This window comes from Vigna radiata, chromosome 7 (assembly GCF_000741045.1).
Source record: "Vigna radiata var. radiata cultivar VC1973A chromosome 7, Vradiata_ver6, whole genome shotgun sequence".
NCBI classification, from domain to species: domain Eukaryota; kingdom Viridiplantae; phylum Streptophyta; class Magnoliopsida; order Fabales; family Fabaceae; genus Vigna; species Vigna radiata.
The window spans coordinates 47,209,160-47,227,958 of NC_028357.1; the positions used below are offsets into that span (position 1 = coordinate 47,209,160).

The following is an 18,799-nucleotide window of genomic DNA, read 5'->3' on the forward strand; positions in this document are numbered from 1 at the left end:
TTAAGAAGGTTGTCTCTGCATCTTACTTGTAAGAACTCAATCATTATAGTGGTATCTTTTCAATCTAAGGTTGATTGAAAGAACACTCGACGTAGGCAGGTGAGACGAACCAGTATTAATCTTGGTGTTTATTTCTTTCTCCTACACTCTTACTTTGATTTCATTCATTGTTAATTGCATTCCAAGGAATATCAAAAAAATTCAAAAAGATTTTAAAAGAACTTATTTTTATTAAGGGAAACCAATTTAACCCCCCCCCCCCTATTGGTTGAGAAACTTGACATTTCTTTTTCTACAATTTGAAATAAATTATATCAATATGAATTAACCCTGTCAATTTAGTTTGACGATCTACAAAATAATAAGTTTTCTTTGTTATTTTAGGTTTTACACATATATCACATTTATTACTCATCATCACGCATATTAATTAATTCTGATAACTGTAATTTCATAACATATAAGGAATTCACATATCCTAATATAGCATGCCACGTATAATATGAATCAATAATATAAGCAAAATAACAAGATTTATTCAAAATTTCAGAAATTTTGAGTACAAAGAGACCTTAATCATAATATCATTTCCTCACAAAAACATTATTTGTTGTCATTATAGTCTTGTCAGACTCAAATGACAATTTAAACCCCATTTTTCCCAGTACAATTACAAAGATTAAATTAACCATGACTGATGGCACATGTAGGTGTAACACATCACTCAAGGCCAGAGTTTTTCCAGATGTGAGTTTGAAAAGAACTTCCCATTTTCCCAAAACAGGATTAGTCCTGAAATCACCGAGGTAAACATGTTCTTCTATCTCCCCTACATTGGTGTACGTGATAAAAACACTTCCTTTTTGTACAAACATGTCTGATGACACGTGAATCTACCACCCACTTACTCACATTGGTCATCAAATTTATCTGTGAAACAATCATAACAATAGTATCATCTTCTTCGATTATATATGTCTTAGGAGGATTGTTGTGTCTTGCTCTATGCATGCATATATGGTGCGTGATAGCTCAACTTTATACACATAAAGCAATTTTCTTTCTTCTTAAAGGTGGAGTTAGATCTATTCAGACAAGATTTTTGAAAATCAGTATCAAGTTTGTGTTGTTATATTTTTGGAACATGTGTGACTTCTACCATATTTACTTTTTGCAGACAAAGCTTTGACTTTTGTAGTGACGCATTTTTTCCGGTTAGTATTTTCCATAATTATGTGAGTGATGAGCTCTAGAGGTGACATTGTGTTTTAGTTGTTGTTGTCAATCTAAGATGGTGGCGATTTCTCGATCAGAAGTTCTGAAATAAATTCTTCAGGTACAAGAATGTTCTTTGCTTTGATATCTTCAAACAACTTGTGGTACTCACTGATTTTAGACTTTATGTCCTTCTCTTCAATCATCTCCTAACAACAATAGTTTCCTATGACAAATCTTTGTCTAACAACATCTTCAATATTGTATTTGAGAATCAACAAATCATAAATGTCTATCGCTTCCTTATAGGAACACTAAACATCAAACAAATCATTAGAAAGTGCAATATGTAAAGTATGTTGGCATACCTTGTTTGCATGAATTCAATCTTTAATTTCTTTTGAATTTTAAAGGAGACTGAAGTCTAGTTTTGGAGATGAAAGAGTAATAACAACTTCATACATTTCTAATATGGTAAACACACATTTTTGCCAGCAAAAGTTCTAATAAGAGAAGACTTCTATTTTTGACACATTCGAGAATGGTTTCATGAAGATAGTCTGAGTTTCAGAAACAATGTTTTGTTTCTTCAAGTTTTGATTGTTGATGTCATTCATAAGTTTTTATGATTGTTGTTCAATGCTGACAATAATTATCACGAACAAAGTTTCCTGAGACATGTAGGTTCACTATTCTAAAAAACTTATCCACAAAGTGTTACACAAGTTTCCATGATATAATAGGAATTTTCTGAAAATTTTTTAGGATAACTGAACTAGCAAGTATCTCTTTTGGCAACAAAATAACTCAAGATATTTGAGGAAAATAAAAGAGAGAGAAACAAAGTGATGAGAGGGAATGAACTATGCACATATTTTGTGTGAAACAGAAGAGCTTGAGAAGGTGACCAAAGAGGGAGAGGTTCAAATAGTGTTATAGTGTTTTTGTGAGGTAGAGCTCGAACAGAAAGTGTGGGTCATGATCTGGAATGTGTACCGAGCAAGAAACAAGCAACAGTCATCCATTTCTTTCGAAAACTGATATATATTACAACAAAGAGAGAAAACAAGTTTATATAAAAAAGAAAAACTGTAAAACCTGAAACAACACTTAACGTAAACAATGATGGTGGGTGTTATCTGATAGGTTCAAATTTTTCTTTGTTTTGAGATTGTCTATTCAAAACTAGATCACCCACCACTAATAGTCTCACAAACCTGTTGTTGATGATCTATTTAAGATAGATGATAAGAGTGATGACATCAAGAAAGAACACTTTAAGGAGAAACTAGTCTATGAAAGAGAGGATGTTGAAGCAATTATAAAGATCCATAAAAGTGCAAGGGGTGGTGGGCTAGTGGAGAGTGACCTTGACAACCACCTCATTGCTGAGAATGGAATACCATGAAAGGAAACTTCTTCAACATGTTAGGGCAACCACATTATGTGGGATGCATTGGTTCTTCAGGATTAAATATGTTTTATTACTTTTTTTTATGATAGATATTAGTTTTCAAATTTTAAAAATAAATTAATATAATATTTTTAATATATGATGTTAATTTTTTTTTGTTTTTAAATGATTTTAAATTAATATTTAAAATAGAATGTGTCAAAATAATATAAATAATTCAAATGTCATGTTAACATATTAAAATCATTTAACATAATTAAATTAAAAAAATCTATCCTATTCATTTTTAAAGTTTGAAATGACAATATATTAAAATTTAAGACAAAAACAAATTTAAATTTAGTGTCTAAATTTATGAACTAAAAACATATTTAAATTTTATTGTAAACTCCAAAATTAAATTACATATAGATATTTATTAAAAATAGATAAATAAATAAAAAAATGTGTAAAATAATTCATCAAAGGAATAAAAACACAAAAAATTTTAAACACAAGAATATAATAACAATTACGTGGAAAGTTAATAAATATACATTGAAATTATTAAAAAAATACTTAATTATATTTTTAGTTCGTATATTTACAAAATCTATGATTTTAATTTTTAATTTTTTCTTGTTTTTTTAATTATACCATATTTTTTATTATGAATATTTTATATAAGTAATTTTATTTAATTTCTATTTTAATTTTGAAATTAGAATCATATTATTTGGTATTACAATGTTCATAGGCTAAAAAAGATAAATTTATAATATCAAATTCAAATATTTTTCATTATTTTATATTAAAAAAAGTATTTAAGCTTGTATATTTAAAAAAGAAGCTGGCCATTGGAATAGAAACGAAGGACCCTGGTCAAAAACGGAAGAAAAATTTTCTTTTCAGGTTTCAAAGGAAAGAAAACAGAGCGGGTTTTGAATTTTGAGAAGCATTTGGTTGATTTGAGAGACAGAGGGGAAGCATAGCATAGCTACAGCCTCCATGGATGCGGAGGACTGGGATTTGAGTGCAGAGGACCTTGATTCCCTCGAAAGAGACGCTTTCCAGAAGATTGCTCAACTACGCAACCCTCCTCCTCCTTCTTCTCCACTCCAACATCACAATTCTGCAACGGCAACAACGAATCACTTCCCACCAAAACCCCTTCCCAATTCGCTTCCCCAAACTGTAAAGTTATTATCTTTTCTCATTGCCGTTAATTTGAGAGTCATGGGTCCTTTTTTTTGTATGTCAAGGTTAACTTAGTGATTTTGATGATAAGTATTCATGCCTATGTTATGTCCCATTTAAAATGAAGCAACCTAGAGGAAGAAGCCTAAGCTGTTTGATACAACTATTATTTTACTTTATTTTTATGAATTATGAAGTTATGAAGTATATATGACATTTTTGGGTAGGAACATTGCTGTGTGTCTTAGTTTTATTGCTCCAATCCAGGTTGGTGCTTCGTCTCAAGGAGCAAGAACATTGCCCACGTCATTGAAACCAGGGACAAACAACGGTGTGCTTACCGTCTCTTGCTTACCGTCTCTTGCACCATTTACTTAGTCACTCTTTCTTTTCTCTCTATAGCAGTCTATCTCTTCTATCTCTTTCTTTTAATTGTTTGTCAGCCATTTCTTATTGGTACATTATGCTCAATGGTCTTTGAAGGTTTCTATTTGCCTGCTTAATTGTTATGTTGATGGTGATTTGTGTGTGTTTGTTTTGTTTATCCTGCTTTATGTGTTGCAGACAAACAATCCAAAAATGGACCGATAAAGTTTTCAGTCAAATTTTTTCTTCATTCCAGTGGAAATATTGCAGCAAAGTTTCAATATGACCAGGTTTTACTGACTAAACTACTTGCAGAGTATTGATTTTATTATTCAATCTGGAATCCTTTGCAAACAAGGCTTTCTCTTTGTTTGACCATATACACGTGTCATTGTAGAGCTCCGGGCTCATGCCTTGGACTTTGTTTTGCATCAGGTAGTAATTGCTGCTTTTCGAAAAATCCCTAAATCTTCTTGGAATGCAAAAGAACGGTATGTTTCTCCACCCTTCATCCAATTTGTTTGTTTGTGCACTGCATACCAGTGTGAGTATGTATTAGTTTTCTTGATTGGCTACTTTGTTGGCTTAGCCATATAAACTTTGAGCCTGCAGGTTATGGGTATTCCCACTGTCTTCTTTGTCAGAGGCGGAGAAGTTTCTTGGAGATGTATCAAGTTATAATGTTCAGGTAACGGCTGCTTCCTTATTTCCCTTTCTTTGTAGTTGGGAAATTCATGTTAGTATGCTACTATATACCATCATGAGAGAAACACCTTGACATACACAAAGTTCCTTTTCATAATAATTATGTTACCTTTAGTATGAGTCTTGGATCAATAGTAAGACTGATACCAGTGCCTTCATTTGTGAGGGAGGGCTTGTGTCCCTTCTGATTATCTCAGAAAAACCCTCAAGTCATTTGATGATTGTACTGGCTGTTTGAGTATAAGATAGTAAGTGGTCTTTTTGTAGCTTCCTTTTTCGTTTTGTTAACTGATTGGTTTTTTATGTTGTTCTTCTGAATTATTTTATTTGGAGAGAAACTAGTGGACACGAGTTTCAAACCTTTTCTGTGTAGATTTGAGGAAATCCATGATGCATCTTTTTGCCCTGAATTCTGATATACTTTTTCGGTTTCCTTTTTTTTTTTTTTTAATTCATTTTTGTTTCAAGGCATTTTCGCCCTTTTGCCTGTTGCCAATTACATTTTTCTTCTCCCTGTTTTTTAACAATTGGATGTTTTAATAATGGAAAAATAGATTATTGGAAAAGTAAACCATCCTATGTGAATAATAGGACAAGGAGATTCAGAGGTTGGATCTGGGATCATTGATTCTGTAAATGTTTATTCATCTAGTAAGAAAAACATGTTATCCCAGAATAAGCTTGTATACTCGATTTTTGTGTTTAAGGGTCTTGTTTTTTGGACATTATTTTGTTTCTTAACTTCATCTCTATATCTTTTAGTTTTCTTCATTTATTTAAAAAATCTGAATAATTTTACAGGTTGAAAACTTAGATCCCTTAGTGCAACGTGCCATTGCTGCAGCTTCTGCAGTTCCAGATCTTCAAGGTATATACTGAATATTTTCATCATCAATTTGTTCTCTCTTTTCTAGGTTGGAAGACTTTAGGTTTACTTTGTGTTTTGTTTTTTAATGAAAATTTCTGAAGTTGCTATTTTTGGCTGCTTTACTGAAAGATCGTTACTGCAAGATCCCTAGTTATATTGAATCAAAGCTATTGCCATTTCAGCGAGAAGGTGTTAGGTATGTAGTGACTTACTCACTTTTTTCTCTCTCACTATTCTCATAAATATGGATCAGTACAGTTATTGTCTTTTATTTTCCTGTCTGTTTTTTTCTCTCATGTGTTCATTTTAGTTATTATTTATTATTTGTTTTCAGGTTTATATTGCAGCATGGGGGACGTGTTCTCTTAGCAGATGAAATGGGACTAGGGAAAACTTTGCAAGTAATTCACTGTCTAAAATTATTTCCATATTTGCACTGTGCATCGTGGTGCATAAAAGTGTTTTGCTTCTTTAAAACAAACATACGATTGTTTGTGGTGGAAATAAAATGTTGGCAGGATTTGTGCTCTTCTATTATCTATTGTCGGGTCATAAATTTGGTTAGCTATTTTTCTTCTGTAAATAAAAAAGTGCATCTCAGTGTCTTAAATGTTAATTGACTCACGTCACGATAGAAATTATCCTTAATGATACAGTAACCTGTCTAACTTAAATAACAGTAGTACACATAAATAACATTGCAGTCACAGTAGCACTGGTGTAGTAGTGAGTAGCACCCATTTGTTGTAATTTAGGGTTGTGTATTGTGTCAGAGTTATGATCTTTTCTTTGGTTGTTAATTCGTTATGACGGCAACTCTTTATTTACCAGTATGAATGTAGAATTTATTATTGTAGAAAGTTTCTTAATACATTCTTTTCCACTTATCCAATCAAATGATGATAAATTTCTCATATTTCCTTTTTTATTTCTATTTAATCAAACCATACATCCTTTCAACCCTTTCTTTTTATTTGTTCCTTCTATTTCTTTTCTCCTTATTTCATTCCTCATCCAAACAAAATGTCAAGGAAAGTATGGAATATTTATTCAATTCGACTACCATATTACATAAGTGTTCTACCTTTAATTTTTCTTGACTTCTGTGTCAACAACCAAAACTTAATTGTGACTGGAGCTTAGGCTAAGCTAATTGAAACACTTCTTTGGCAATCTCTTCTAAAAAGTCCATTTCCAAAATAAACTCTTGCCAGAATACATATACCACTAGCCATAATCCGGGCGTCACATATCTAATCCAATAATATTCATAGGAGGTAATAGCGTTTCATAATACCAAAACCTTTTTGATTGGAGGATGTTCAAGATCAAAAATAAAATCAGATTGTCACCAAAACAAGGGAGGTCTGACAAAATTGCTAGAATGATTTCAAACTGTCAGCAACTTACTACTCATCTGCATAGAAATCTGACTGAAAAAATAATAATAGAGATGGATGCTGTGTGGCACAACAATATCCATGAGCATGATGGAGGAGCACAATTGAGCTCTATTTTTATTTTTTTCATTGTTAATGACATACATGCTAGATGACTGAATAGTCTCAATAAAATACGTGCATAGAAACCAATTAATTAATCAATTTTTTTTTTAAAGAAGCAACATTTAAACACTTTACAATTTAAAGAAGTAAATGCCAAAATGCAATGTTAAATGGCAAAAGTTGGAACTCAACAAATTAAATAAATAAAAATGTTTGAGGTCTAACATTTAATATATACATAGGGTTAAAAGCTTATAAAGGCTTTCAATCCTCTCTCATAAACTAGCTTTTGGTGTTGAGTTAGACCTAGCTTATAAAGGTCATCTAATGAATACTCTATTTTAGAAATAACAATAGTATGCCAACAATATCTTATCTCACTTGGAGCAACTTCATCTTGTTGGTCCCTTTGTTTATACACTGGTAGCTCTTTCTACAGATAGTCCTTCCTGGATTATAACTTGCTAATGTTCACATGATCTAACATGGACATCCCAAAAATACGTTATAGAAAATCACTCTCCGTAAAACCAAACTCATTTCCCATGTTGAAAGTCTCAATGTCATGTTTCATAATGGAATTTCATTCATCATAATTAAAATATGATAGGTTCCCAACCTCTATGGGGAAGCCTCTTAATGTTTATGGCCCATATAGAATAATATAGGCAGGTAAGGTAAACTTAGTTATGGAGAGAGAAATTGATACCTAGTGTATTACTTACGAGGAGAAGAATGTAGGGGTGTGGAAGTTTATTGTTGTAGCGTGGTGTGGGTCTAGAGTATGTACTCTGACTTGGGAGGGCCTTCTCCAGTGGGGCCTTCTCTTGTACTTGTTCCTTAATTTTAGAAATGCAAATACATCAGATTTCTAATAGAAATTCTTGTAAAATAATTGCTTCTGTCATATTTCACAAAATATAATCACCTAATTGATCAGAAAAGTTCATATGCAAAAATTTTAGATGGTCAGCAGCCAATACAAAGACTCATTTCTCCTAGCAAATAATATTAGATAACAGTCACATTACAAAGTAATTAAGATAATGATCATAAAAATATTAGAAATATGCTGCCATGGTCGCTATCCACTTAAAACTATGCAGAATCAAACCAAATCACTGTTTTGAACTACAAGATAGTAGTTGGTAGACCTGAACGCTGATGTTTAATTTTAGAAGATTATTTAATGATGATAAATCCATTCCTACACTGCTAAAATACACCTTCAAACGGTGGTTGAAGTGAGGGCCTTATAGTTTATAAAGTTTCATTCTTAAAATTACAAAAGTGGCCGTCCTTTCATTTTCTTAAAAAATTGATTGGTGTGTTTCATTTTGCAGGCGATTGCTGTAGCTTCATGCATTCAGGAGTCATGGCCTGTTCTCATAATTGCACCATCTTCACTGCGTTTGCAATGGGCTTGTGTAAGAATTCAATTTTTTTTCATTTAATAAAACACATTCGGAAACTTATTTTATGCTCCCTGTTTTTATTTATTTCAGATGATTCAACAATGGCTGAATATTCCTTCATCAGATATACTAGTATGCTATCCATGATCCCTTCACCGAATTTTATGTATTGGTTTGGTTTATATAGAAAATTGTAGAACATCCTTCTTTTGGTTGTTCGGGGATTCTATTCTGATAAAGTACATAATTTACTCTTGCATTCTGAATTCATTTCCCATAAAATAGATTGTCTTACCTCAAAGTGGTGGATCAAATAGAGGAGGTTTCAACATCGTATCTTCAAGTTCTAAAAACAGCATTCGTTTGAATGGACTATTCAACATCATCTCATATGAGTTGGTGCCAAAGCTGCAGAATTTGCTTACGACATGTGACTTTAAGGTTAGTACTTTCATGTTATTGGAATTTTCTGACTTTAATTATGGTTCCTATGTCCTTAATCATATATCAGTATTTGATTTTAACCATTTCTTGAAGGCTGGGTACAATGAAAAGAGGAAGTCATCTATATTATTGCAATCAAAGTGTTGAAATTTTGAAATACATGAATTTGATGAAGTATTTAATGTTTGTAAATTATAAGGCTCATTATGATCTGCATGGTTATACTAGGCTATTAAACAGTTGACCACGGGTTGTTAAATAGAAATTGTAGCTTGTGTACTGAACTCTTTCTTGGTAGCCATCCAATGGTGTAGCGTCTTGTAGTAGATGGTTTGGTGGAATGGTAGACTTTTGCAATCATTGTTGGGTATGTTAGTTGGTTTTCTTTTTCTGTTCTATGTATCTATACTTTCTGGGTCCCTTTATAAGGGTGATATGCACACATCCATAGGTGATGCTTCTACTGTAATTGACGTTTGCTGTGTTCTTTTGTATCTCTTCTCTACTTGGTAATACGAGACTTGTTTTTGTCTCCCTTCGTTTGATTGTTTTCTGTGCATTGTTCTTCCAGAAATGTTATATAGATTGATGGAAGCTGTGGAGGTGATTACTGTTTCCCCCTTCTTTGGGTCTGTTGGCTGGGAATTCTATTAGTTATTGGTTATTAAATGAAAATGACTTCCATTATCCATTCAAATAAATCATCTGATAATGATGACGGCATTTGTTTTACATGGTATCCCTTAGTTTGAGGTTGCATGTGATTTTCAGAGTGTCTAGCAGCTATTGCATATGTATCCTGATCATAAAATAGAGAATATACAAATTATTTTTTTCTTCTGTTTCAATTATGACCTCTTGCCCTTTTGGTATATTTTTTCTTTGAAAAAAGTAAAATGATTTGAACAAGGGGCTAAATAGTAATTAATTTTTGTATTTCATCGTTTTTTTTATTATTGTGTTTGTATAATCAAAGCTTGTCCTGAATTTATGTCTGACTATAATTCTTTGCCTGCATACATGGTAAAAACATCGCTCCAATTATTACTGATAAATCACACTCTTAGATATGAACTATTTTTGTCCAGGTTGTGATTGCTGATGAATCACATTATCTGAAAAATGCTCAAGCAAAGAGGACAACTGCTTCTCTTCCTGTCATAAAGGTATTCACTCTTGAAAGTGACAATCAATCTAAACCCATATCTAAATTTCATGTTTAACAGACACAGAAAGCATATAAGGAAAAATATAGGAGAAGAAGTGAGAGAATTGAATGGATAATTAAACAGGAGAAAATTAAAAAATAAGTCTGTAGGGTGCACGGAAGCGTCAGCAAAGGGTCTAGTACTCTGAACCCTTGTTCCCCTCCTCCCTTAAAGGAAGTCTGACTTCATATATGAAACATATAAAGTAAATTTTGTTTTAGCTTCAATTGCAGTATAGACTGTCTGCGGTAGAGTTTTCGGTTAAATTCTCTCATGCTTTCTTTGACAACAAATATTGTAAAATTGTCAGAAAGCTCAATATGCATTATTGCTTAGTGGAACACCTGCTTTATCCAGACCAATTGAACTATTCAAGCAGGTAATTAACTCTTTTTATGTTGATTTATGTTTCATACCTCATTAGTATTTGGCATTTAGAAGTATACATTTTAATAATTTGATTGAAATTGTGCTGTAGCTGGAAGCTTTGTATCCTGATGTATATAAGAATGTTCATGAATATGGTAACCGGTACTGCAAGGGTGTAAGCCATCTCTTCATTACTGATAAAACCCTTTTGATTAGCCAGTCTTTCTTTTGCTTTTAATGGATGAGCATTCATGCTGCCATTATCACATGGATCTTCCAGGGATTTTTTGGACTTTATCAAGGTGCAAGTAACCATGAAGAGTTGCATAATTTGATGAAGGCTACAGTGCTGATTCGCAGGCTTAAAAAAGATGTCCTTTCTGAACTTCCTGTAAAGCGCAGGCAACAAGTGTGTACATTTATTGCCATTGGTTCTCTGCAACATTTTATGTTCTGCACACTTTTGACTGCTTATTTCAATTTGTGCATACTCATGTTTTGTGGAACCTAAGAATTGATTATTATATTTGTTTGGTAACTGGTTCACAGGTCTTCCTAGACTTGGCTGACAAGGACATGAAGCAAATTAATGCTTTATTTCAAGAGGTGATTCAATATATCTGCTGTTCATCTTTGCCTGTAGAATTGATTTTCAATTCGAATAAGTAATTTGACTTCCTTTGGCTTGACTGTTCGTTAGTTGGTTAATGCACATATTGTCATCAATTTACTTAACTTGCTTTTGCTAATAAATGAATTGTATTCTAGTTTGTGATAGAGAAAACTGATACCTTCTTTTACTTATGAAATTGATTTTTCTCCCTATAGTTGAAAATGGTAAAAGCCAAAATTAAGGATGCTAAATCACAAGAGGAGGCAGAATCACTCAAGTTTACTCAAAAGAATATAATTAACAAGGTATTGACGGAATGACTTCCGCACACAATTCGGGTTGCACTATTTGTTTGAAAATTTGTTGCTATTTCCTAGAAGTAGAATATATGTTTCTACTTTATTTTCTGCAATGCATGCTCCCATTCTTCATGTGGGGCAATTTAAATTTTGACTGTTTGTGGTTAAACATAAAATTTTGATTTATTCAATTCCAGATATATACTGATTCTGCAGAAGCCAAGATTCCATCTGTTCTTGATTATCTTGGAACTGTCATTGAGGTACTCCTCTCCTTCACCTCGTTGCAGCAATGGAGGATTAATACTTTCAACACTGCATATGCACCAAGATCTCTATGATATGTTTCCTGCTTTCTCTGTATGAGTATACTTGCATGTATTATGTTTATTTGTTACCTAATCTCATACTATTTAGTTTTGGATAAATTTGTCGTTTTGTGTTTCTTTTATTGTAAATATGCCTTTTAACACTTACTGTAGGTTGATTATTTGAATGAATATTGTGGTAATATTTTTAAGAGTAGGCTGACTGAGTATTAATGGAACTTTCGTATCTAGTCAGCTCAAAATTATATAGTCCCGATTCTACAAGAACATATAAGATACTATTCTGTTGCATATCCTTAATTTTGACAATGACAAGGTTGAGCTGTAGCCTGTGTTCAAGTCTCTATTAGAAAGTATTTGTGGTGATAAAGATTGAGAAAAAAATAAAAAAACTTTTAGTGGGATAGTCTCAGTCCTGAGTACTAAAGGTTGCTTCCCTGTAAGTTATATTTCCACCATTGATTCTGGGTCTCAAGAATTGTGCTCCGGAAAATGGAAATTAATGGATTATGAAGCTTTCTTGTGCCTGCCACCAAGCTATTGGTCACAGTGTACTGAGAAATTTGTAGCCAAACTACACGTTAATTGTATACCAAAATAGATGTGAACAGGTCGTTGTTGAGTTGATTGATTTATCTCATGCTTCACCCCCAAGCAAATGAGTATAATTAATTGAAAAGAATGGTGTCTTCAGTTTTTTTGATCTTAATATTTTTTTAATTGGGTTGTTGATCATTGGAAGTGGTAATGTTATGCCTCTAATTGTCGCAGGCAGGTTGCAAGTTTCTTATATTTGCACACCATCAGTCAATGCTTGATTCGATACATGAGTTTCTTCGTGTAAGTCCACTTAAATGTTATGCATCTCATCCTGAAATGTTAAAGTCTCATAAAACTGCTCAAAATTTCCAGAAGAAAAAAGTGGGTTGCATCCGGATTGATGGAGGTACACCAGCTGCTTCCAGACAGCAATTGGTCACTGAGTTTCAGGAAAAAGATTCTACAAAAGCAGCAGTGGTATGGTAAATTTAGTTACGAACATCCTTGCAATTATTTTTCTAACTCTATTGAACTCTTGCAATCTTGGACTATAATTCTAGCATCAAATATGGTTCAGTTTGAGTTAATGAATTTCTGCTCGTATGTCTGCAGCTATCTATTAAAGCTGGAGGCGTTGGGTTAACTTTAACTGCTGCCAGCACAGTAATCTTTGCAGAATTGTCTTGGACTCCCGGTGACCTAATTCAGGCTGAAGACCGTGTTCATAGAATTGGCCAGGTATCCTCGAACATGGGTGCTTCCTTAGTATAAAGGGAGAGGAAAAAATTAAGATATAAAACCCCCTTGTAGTTCAGATAAGGCATCAATGGTACTAGCATGATAACATTATGAAACCCTGGCAATCTCGGGAAAAGATTGAGAATATCTCCATATGGAAAAGTTCTTCCATACTTGGCTGATTCTTAGTAGCCAACGTTTTATGATGTTCTGATGACTCTTTCACTTGCTACTTCTTGTGTTTAGGTGTCTTCAGTAAATATATACTACTTGCTGGCAAATGACACGGTTGATGACATCATATGGTGTGTTTTGTGCTTTTCTGCTGTTATCTAAAGCTTGGTGGTTGTTACTGACTTGATCTCTTAGATGTTAATAATACTATACTTGTTTCACTTTTCAGGGACGTAGTGCAAAGCAAACTGGAAAATCTGGGGCAGGTAAATCTCTATTTTTTAGGAACTCTCTCGGTCGTAATGAGATTAATTATATATACAGTTTCTGTATAGTAAAATGATATGGAGGTCCAAGTTATGATTTATCTTTCTACCCGTTAGAGAAGATTTATACCCAAGTAATTTTTTATTGTTTGGATTGATGCTTTTTAGATGCATTCTTAATTTAAGTTATTGAAACAGATGTTAGACGGTCATGAAAAGGCCTTGGAGGTCTCTGCTACTCTGCCAGAGAGTAGCCCTTCAAAGCAAAAAACTCTGGACCAGTTTATTAGAAGACCTGAAAACTCGGATAGCCCTTCAAAGAAAACGCTAGACCAGTTTGTTCGAAGATGTGATAAGATGGATGGGTTGGAACATGAGCCCAAACGTCTCCGAAACTGACCCTTGAAACGGTAACCAATTTTTTTCCTTCTTGTATATGTTTGCATGACTGCTTACAATTATTTCTTCAAAAATTTAACAGCCTGTGCTCAAGGTGGCCTACAATTATCGTCCCTTGAGAAGAGGGGCTTCTAAAGCAGGAGGGTGTAGCTTCTCAGCACAGTTTACAACTCTAAACTATGCAGCTGATGACGAAGGAACCGAAAGTTTTGCAGAATATGCATGGGATGAAATCAAGGTTCTCACAGATTTTAGGCTTCAGATTTCCCATCAGTTTTTAGTGGGACATGTACAGAGTACAATATCATGAATGTAACTTGTAAATTGCTTTTTACTCAATGCAAATTTTTTATATCACTGCCATGTCATGTATGATATTTAATTTTATACTAAGTTAAGAACTTGTGTTTTGTAAAACCTCTTGTACGAGTCACGTTAAGAGTGGTTTAAATGAGCTCTATTGTCGAACAAAACTCACCTTTAATACTTATCTCCTTGAATTTTTCTGAATTTTTAAACAATAAAGAATAAAAGAAATGATACAATGAGTAAATAAGTAGTTAAAACCTATAATTTAATGTTAAATATACTATATGTTCGCATGTTGCTGAAAAAATAAGGAAGAAATGTAACGGTTAATTGCCGCCAAATTATTGTAAAGAGTTAAACTAGAACTATCAAAACGGATAATCCGATCCGACCCAGCTTGGCCTATTACGGGTTGGTCACTTAGCGAGTCAACTCAACTCGATTCATTTATTAGCGAATCAGAAAAATTTGAACCTGATCCGACCTACCACGGGCTGGTGGGTAAACGGGTTGACTCACTGACTCAATTAATTTTTTTTTAAATAAAAAAAAATTATAAACTTTCTATAATACAAATCTAAACAAATTTTACTTTCAAATTTCACTCTCGGGTGTTTAATTAATTTTGAAAATAGGTAACTTACATAATTTTTTCAAACAAAAAAAGTAATAAATATCTTTTTACAAAATTAAAATTAAATTTTAATAAAATAAAATTAGGTATGTGGGTTGGTGGGCCAATCCGGTCCACCACAAGTTCAACTTGAATGAACCGGGTTTAAATGAGCCAGATTGAAATCTGACCCGCATAAAAAAAAATAATTTTTTCAAACCCAACCCGACCCGAACCCGTGGTGGACCGGATTGACTCACGAGTTCTGACCCATTTTGACAACTCTAAGTTAAACTATGGAAAGGCATTCCAAATAAACAAGGAAAGGAATATGGCAACTAGTTTATATACAAAGATAATTCGAGAAAACCATTGTTAATAATGTCAATTCCACTCAAAATGTTATGTACAAAAAAAAATCTTCGAATCTCTTTAAAAAAGAGTACATTCAACATTTTGAAATACATTTAAAGTACACTTCTTATCTCATTTTTTTTTTTAATTCTAACATGTTTATCAAAATTAGATTTTGAGTTTATTAGTGGGTTAATTTAAGACAGACAACGTTGATCAATGTTCAGATGTCCATGTATTCATTTCTAATAAAAGCATTCGAAGTCTCGAGGTAATCCAACATTTTTTAAATCTGCATTAATTTACATGAACAATAATGATTTGAATAAGCATTAATGTTTATTAATGATGCTTATCATATCTGCAATTCTATATTTATCTAACTAAAATTAAATATATTTCTTTATTAAAACTAAGAAAATATTACAATGTCAGTAACCGGTAAAAAACTAGTATATATACATTTACAAATAGCACACAAGTCGTTTCCATAGCCACATCAAGTAGCCGTAATTGCCCCTGCCATTCCTATATCTGTGGGATTCTCCCCTAAAAATCTAGCCACAATGGCATCCACATCCTCCAAGCCAACTCCAATGCACAGAGGGTTAGCTGGAAACTTAACAGAATCATCAAGTCCCTGAGCAAGGCTATGATCAACGGAATTCTGAACTCTCACATTAGGAGCAGTTTTGCACTTGCCCATGCACTTGCATGCAACAACAGCACCACCTTCAACACCCACCACTTTTTGAAACTCTTGCAACAATGCAGCAGCCCCTGATCTTTTGCACTTCCCACCCATGCAGACTTCAATCCTCTTCTCAGAACTGGTGGTAACTACAGCACTCTCTCTCTTAATACCACCATCTCTAACACTGCTAACAGAGAGATCGTTGTTAGAGCACAATTCCATGGCATCACGACGTGAATTCCCGTCCTCAACAATGGGGGTGGTCTTGGGTATTGGGGATTCATCCACAGGTGCAGCAGGAGCAACAACACTGACACCAATACCAGATCTGAAGCTGTTCATGTCAACCACTTGATCACAACCACAATCGCTGTCACTTGATTCAGACGATGAAGATGAAGATTCACACTTCTTTTTGGAGGCCTTGAGTTTAGCTTTCTTCTCCTGTTTCCTCTTTTTCTTCATTTCCTTCTCCTTTGCTCTTGCAGCTTCCAACTCTCTAAGTAACACGTCGCCAGCATCCTGCATCCAGTCAAACAACACCATTTCAGTAATATTTTCTTGGGTAAAAAACTTCAACTATCATTATCATCATTATTAGATTTCTGTACATTGTTGTTTCTATTACTGTTAATATAGTTATTATAAAAATTAATAAGCCTATTTAATACGCAAAAACACATTAAAAATTTTGATCTCCTTATTTTTTATTCGCAAATATAGATTCTGGGATTATTTCATCCACGAGCTTAACATCCGATATTTAATAGATGCCCTGACCTGACATCTATAATTTCACAATTAGAAAAGGAGAAATAAAAGAAGAAAAACAGAGCTAGGCCAAATTTGTAAAATACTAATCACATCTAAATCAAAGGCTTAATACCATTGTTGGTTTCAATGTGCAATCAAGACTTGTGGTTGAGGGTTTGGATTTGGGATTTTTGTTGTATTATCTAGTTTTTGTAAATTGAAATATATAGTTTTCATTTCAAAATTGATTTGGAAAATTCTTGATTTTTATCTGTCGTTTTGCGAGTGGTTAAGGATTGTTTGGATTGTTTTTCCCTGCTGGTCAGAGTTTTACAAAGTGGGGGATGAAGGTTCAGATTGGGAATGTTAGGGTTTTTGATCTTTTTTTCATAAATTTGTTTTTTCGTTTTGGACTCATTTGATTGACAGCAATGGATTCAGTAGTGATTGCTGGACAGAGAAGATGATTGTAAGTAGAGTTATTAGAATAGATCACAGCAATTCACCTACTTAGTTTTATTTTATTAAAATTTAATTTTAATTTCATAAAAATATATTTATTTATTTTTTCTTCAAAAAATTATATAAGTTTTAACACCCATGTAAGTGAAATGAAATTTGAAAATAAAATTTGTTTAAATTTGAATTATAAAAAATTTTTATAATTAAGTCAATCAGTGAATTAACAAGTGATATACCGGATCAAATACGAATACAAATTTTTCCTATTCACTAATAAATGAACCATCACTCACTAAGTTATAAATCCGTGATGGGTTGGTTAAATTGATCCACTGAGTAATCCACTGGTTACGTTGACTCACTAAATACTAAATGAGTATCCCGTGATGAGCTGGTTAGGTTGAGTAACCAAGTGAGTAACCAATGGGATTCGTGTTACCCGTTGACAACTCTATAAATAAACTATAAATAGGTGGCCATGGGTAGTGTTTCTGGGTGATTGTTGAATAGAGAAGATGAATAACGATGGTGGTAAGGTGGAACGGTTAAAGTATCACGTCAATAATTAAATTAAATCACATGTCATTCACTCTCGTTGCAAAAGATTAAATTAAGCACAAATTATCATATTTAGGATTACAGTGAACATTTTAAATTAGGACCAACAAAACAATCATATTAAGCCTAAATCAAATTATAATAAAACATTGTTATTATTATTAATATTATCATTATTAAGCAGGAATAATACACGATCATAATTCTCAACAGCAACAAGATGAAAAAGGAAAAAAAATTGTACCGAGGTGAGGTTTTGTTGAAGATCATAGAACATGGAAAGCTTCTGAGGATCCGAGGCGAACCCTAATTTGGAGAAATCCTTCAGCAGTTTCAACTTTTTCTTGGGAGAGAGAACCTTTTTGGTGTTCTGGTAATACTGCAGATGCCCCTCGTCACAGAAGTCAGAACCCGTTCCCATTCTCACCGCAACACGAGGAGCCACGCCACGGGAACGCGTGTGAGTCCCAGCGCCGGAGACGTAGCTGACATGACGGAAAACGGTGCCAGAAATCTCCATGCGTGACGATGGCAACGAACGACGCAAAGTTCTCCTTTTCTTCCTTTCTAATCTTTCCTATGCTTCGATAATCTTCTGTGGATGTTCTTTTCTAAATCAACAAACACGTTTTTTCTTTTTGAATTTTTTCAGCTAACGTGGCTATCTCTTATTGGGCCTTTCTGACGTGGATCGCACTTTCGATTAGCCTATGGCGGGCGCGTGACCGTTTTGGTTTTCCACGGGTTTCTTTCGTTCCGCTCATGAATTTCTTTGATCTCGGCCGTTGGATTAACTTCCCATCATCCTGCGGTGGAGATGCAAACAGAGTGATGACACGTGTTAGCTTTTTGCTGACGCGTCACCATTTTAAAGAACACGTGGCCATAGAAGATGCGTTGTGACAGATAGATCTTAGACGACTCGTTATTATCTATACCATTAAAGAATTTATTTTTTATACATTTTTTTTAATTTATCATATTAATAACCACTTTTCGAATTCAAACAATAA

General features: G+C 33.4%; 2 protein-coding genes across 2 annotated transcripts; one reads left to right on the forward strand and one right to left on the reverse strand.

Annotated features, from left to right (window-relative positions):
* Positions 1–3,482: 3,482 nt before the first annotated feature.
* Positions 3,483–14,507, forward strand: LOC106765567 (SWI/SNF-related matrix-associated actin-dependent regulator of chromatin subfamily A-like protein 1). Its single transcript, XM_014650243.2, has 25 exons — positions 3,483–3,802; positions 4,073–4,136; positions 4,370–4,461; positions 4,607–4,662; positions 4,784–4,859; positions 5,678–5,744; positions 5,874–5,940; positions 6,079–6,145; positions 8,593–8,676; positions 8,755–8,796; positions 8,950–9,105; positions 10,197–10,274; positions 10,627–10,695; positions 10,795–10,860; positions 10,966–11,094; positions 11,235–11,291; positions 11,514–11,603; positions 11,795–11,860; positions 12,698–12,766; positions 12,839–12,943; positions 13,079–13,204; positions 13,451–13,509; positions 13,608–13,644; positions 13,843–14,054; positions 14,126–14,507. Exons 1-24 carry the CDS (start codon positions 3,617–3,619, stop codon positions 14,041–14,043), a joined length of 2,109 nt encoding a protein of 702 aa, XP_014505729.1. The 5' UTR covers positions 3,483–3,616; the 3' UTR covers positions 14,044–14,054; positions 14,126–14,507.
* A 1,192-nt stretch (positions 14,508–15,699) lies between these two features.
* On the reverse strand, positions 15,700–18,392 carry LOC106765485 (diacylglycerol O-acyltransferase 3, cytosolic). Its single transcript, XM_014650127.2, has 2 exons — positions 18,031–18,392; positions 15,700–16,535 (listed from the first exon to the last, which is right to left on the reverse strand). Exons 1-2 carry the CDS (start codon positions 18,304–18,306, stop codon positions 15,819–15,821), a joined length of 993 nt encoding a protein of 330 aa, XP_014505613.1. The 5' UTR covers positions 18,307–18,392; the 3' UTR covers positions 15,700–15,818.
* Between the last annotated feature and the right edge of the window lie 407 nt (positions 18,393–18,799).

What these genes read in the sequence shown, in the direction of transcription:
- LOC106765567 (XM_014650243.2), top strand. Translation starts at nt 3,617, where the DNA reads ATGGATGCGGAGGACTGGGATTTGAGTGCAGAGGACCTTGATTCCCTC. An exon ending in TCTTGGAATGCAAAAGAACG is followed by an intron (nt 4,663 to 4,783) that starts GTATGTTTCTCC and finishes TTGAGCCTGCAG; the next exon opens with GTTATGGGTATTCCCACTGT. An exon ending in TTAATGCTTTATTTCAAGAG is followed by an intron (nt 11,292 to 11,513) that starts GTGATTCAATAT and finishes TTCTCCCTATAG; the next exon opens with TTGAAAATGGTAAAAGCCAA.
- LOC106765485 (XM_014650127.2), bottom strand. Translation starts at nt 18,306, where the DNA reads ATGGAGATTTCTGGCACCGTTTTCCGTCATGTCAGCTACGTCTCCGGC. An exon ending in TTCAACAAAACCTCACCTCG is followed by an intron (nt 16,536 to 18,030) that starts GTACAATTTTTT and finishes GACTGGATGCAG; the next exon opens with GATGCTGGCGACGTGTTACT.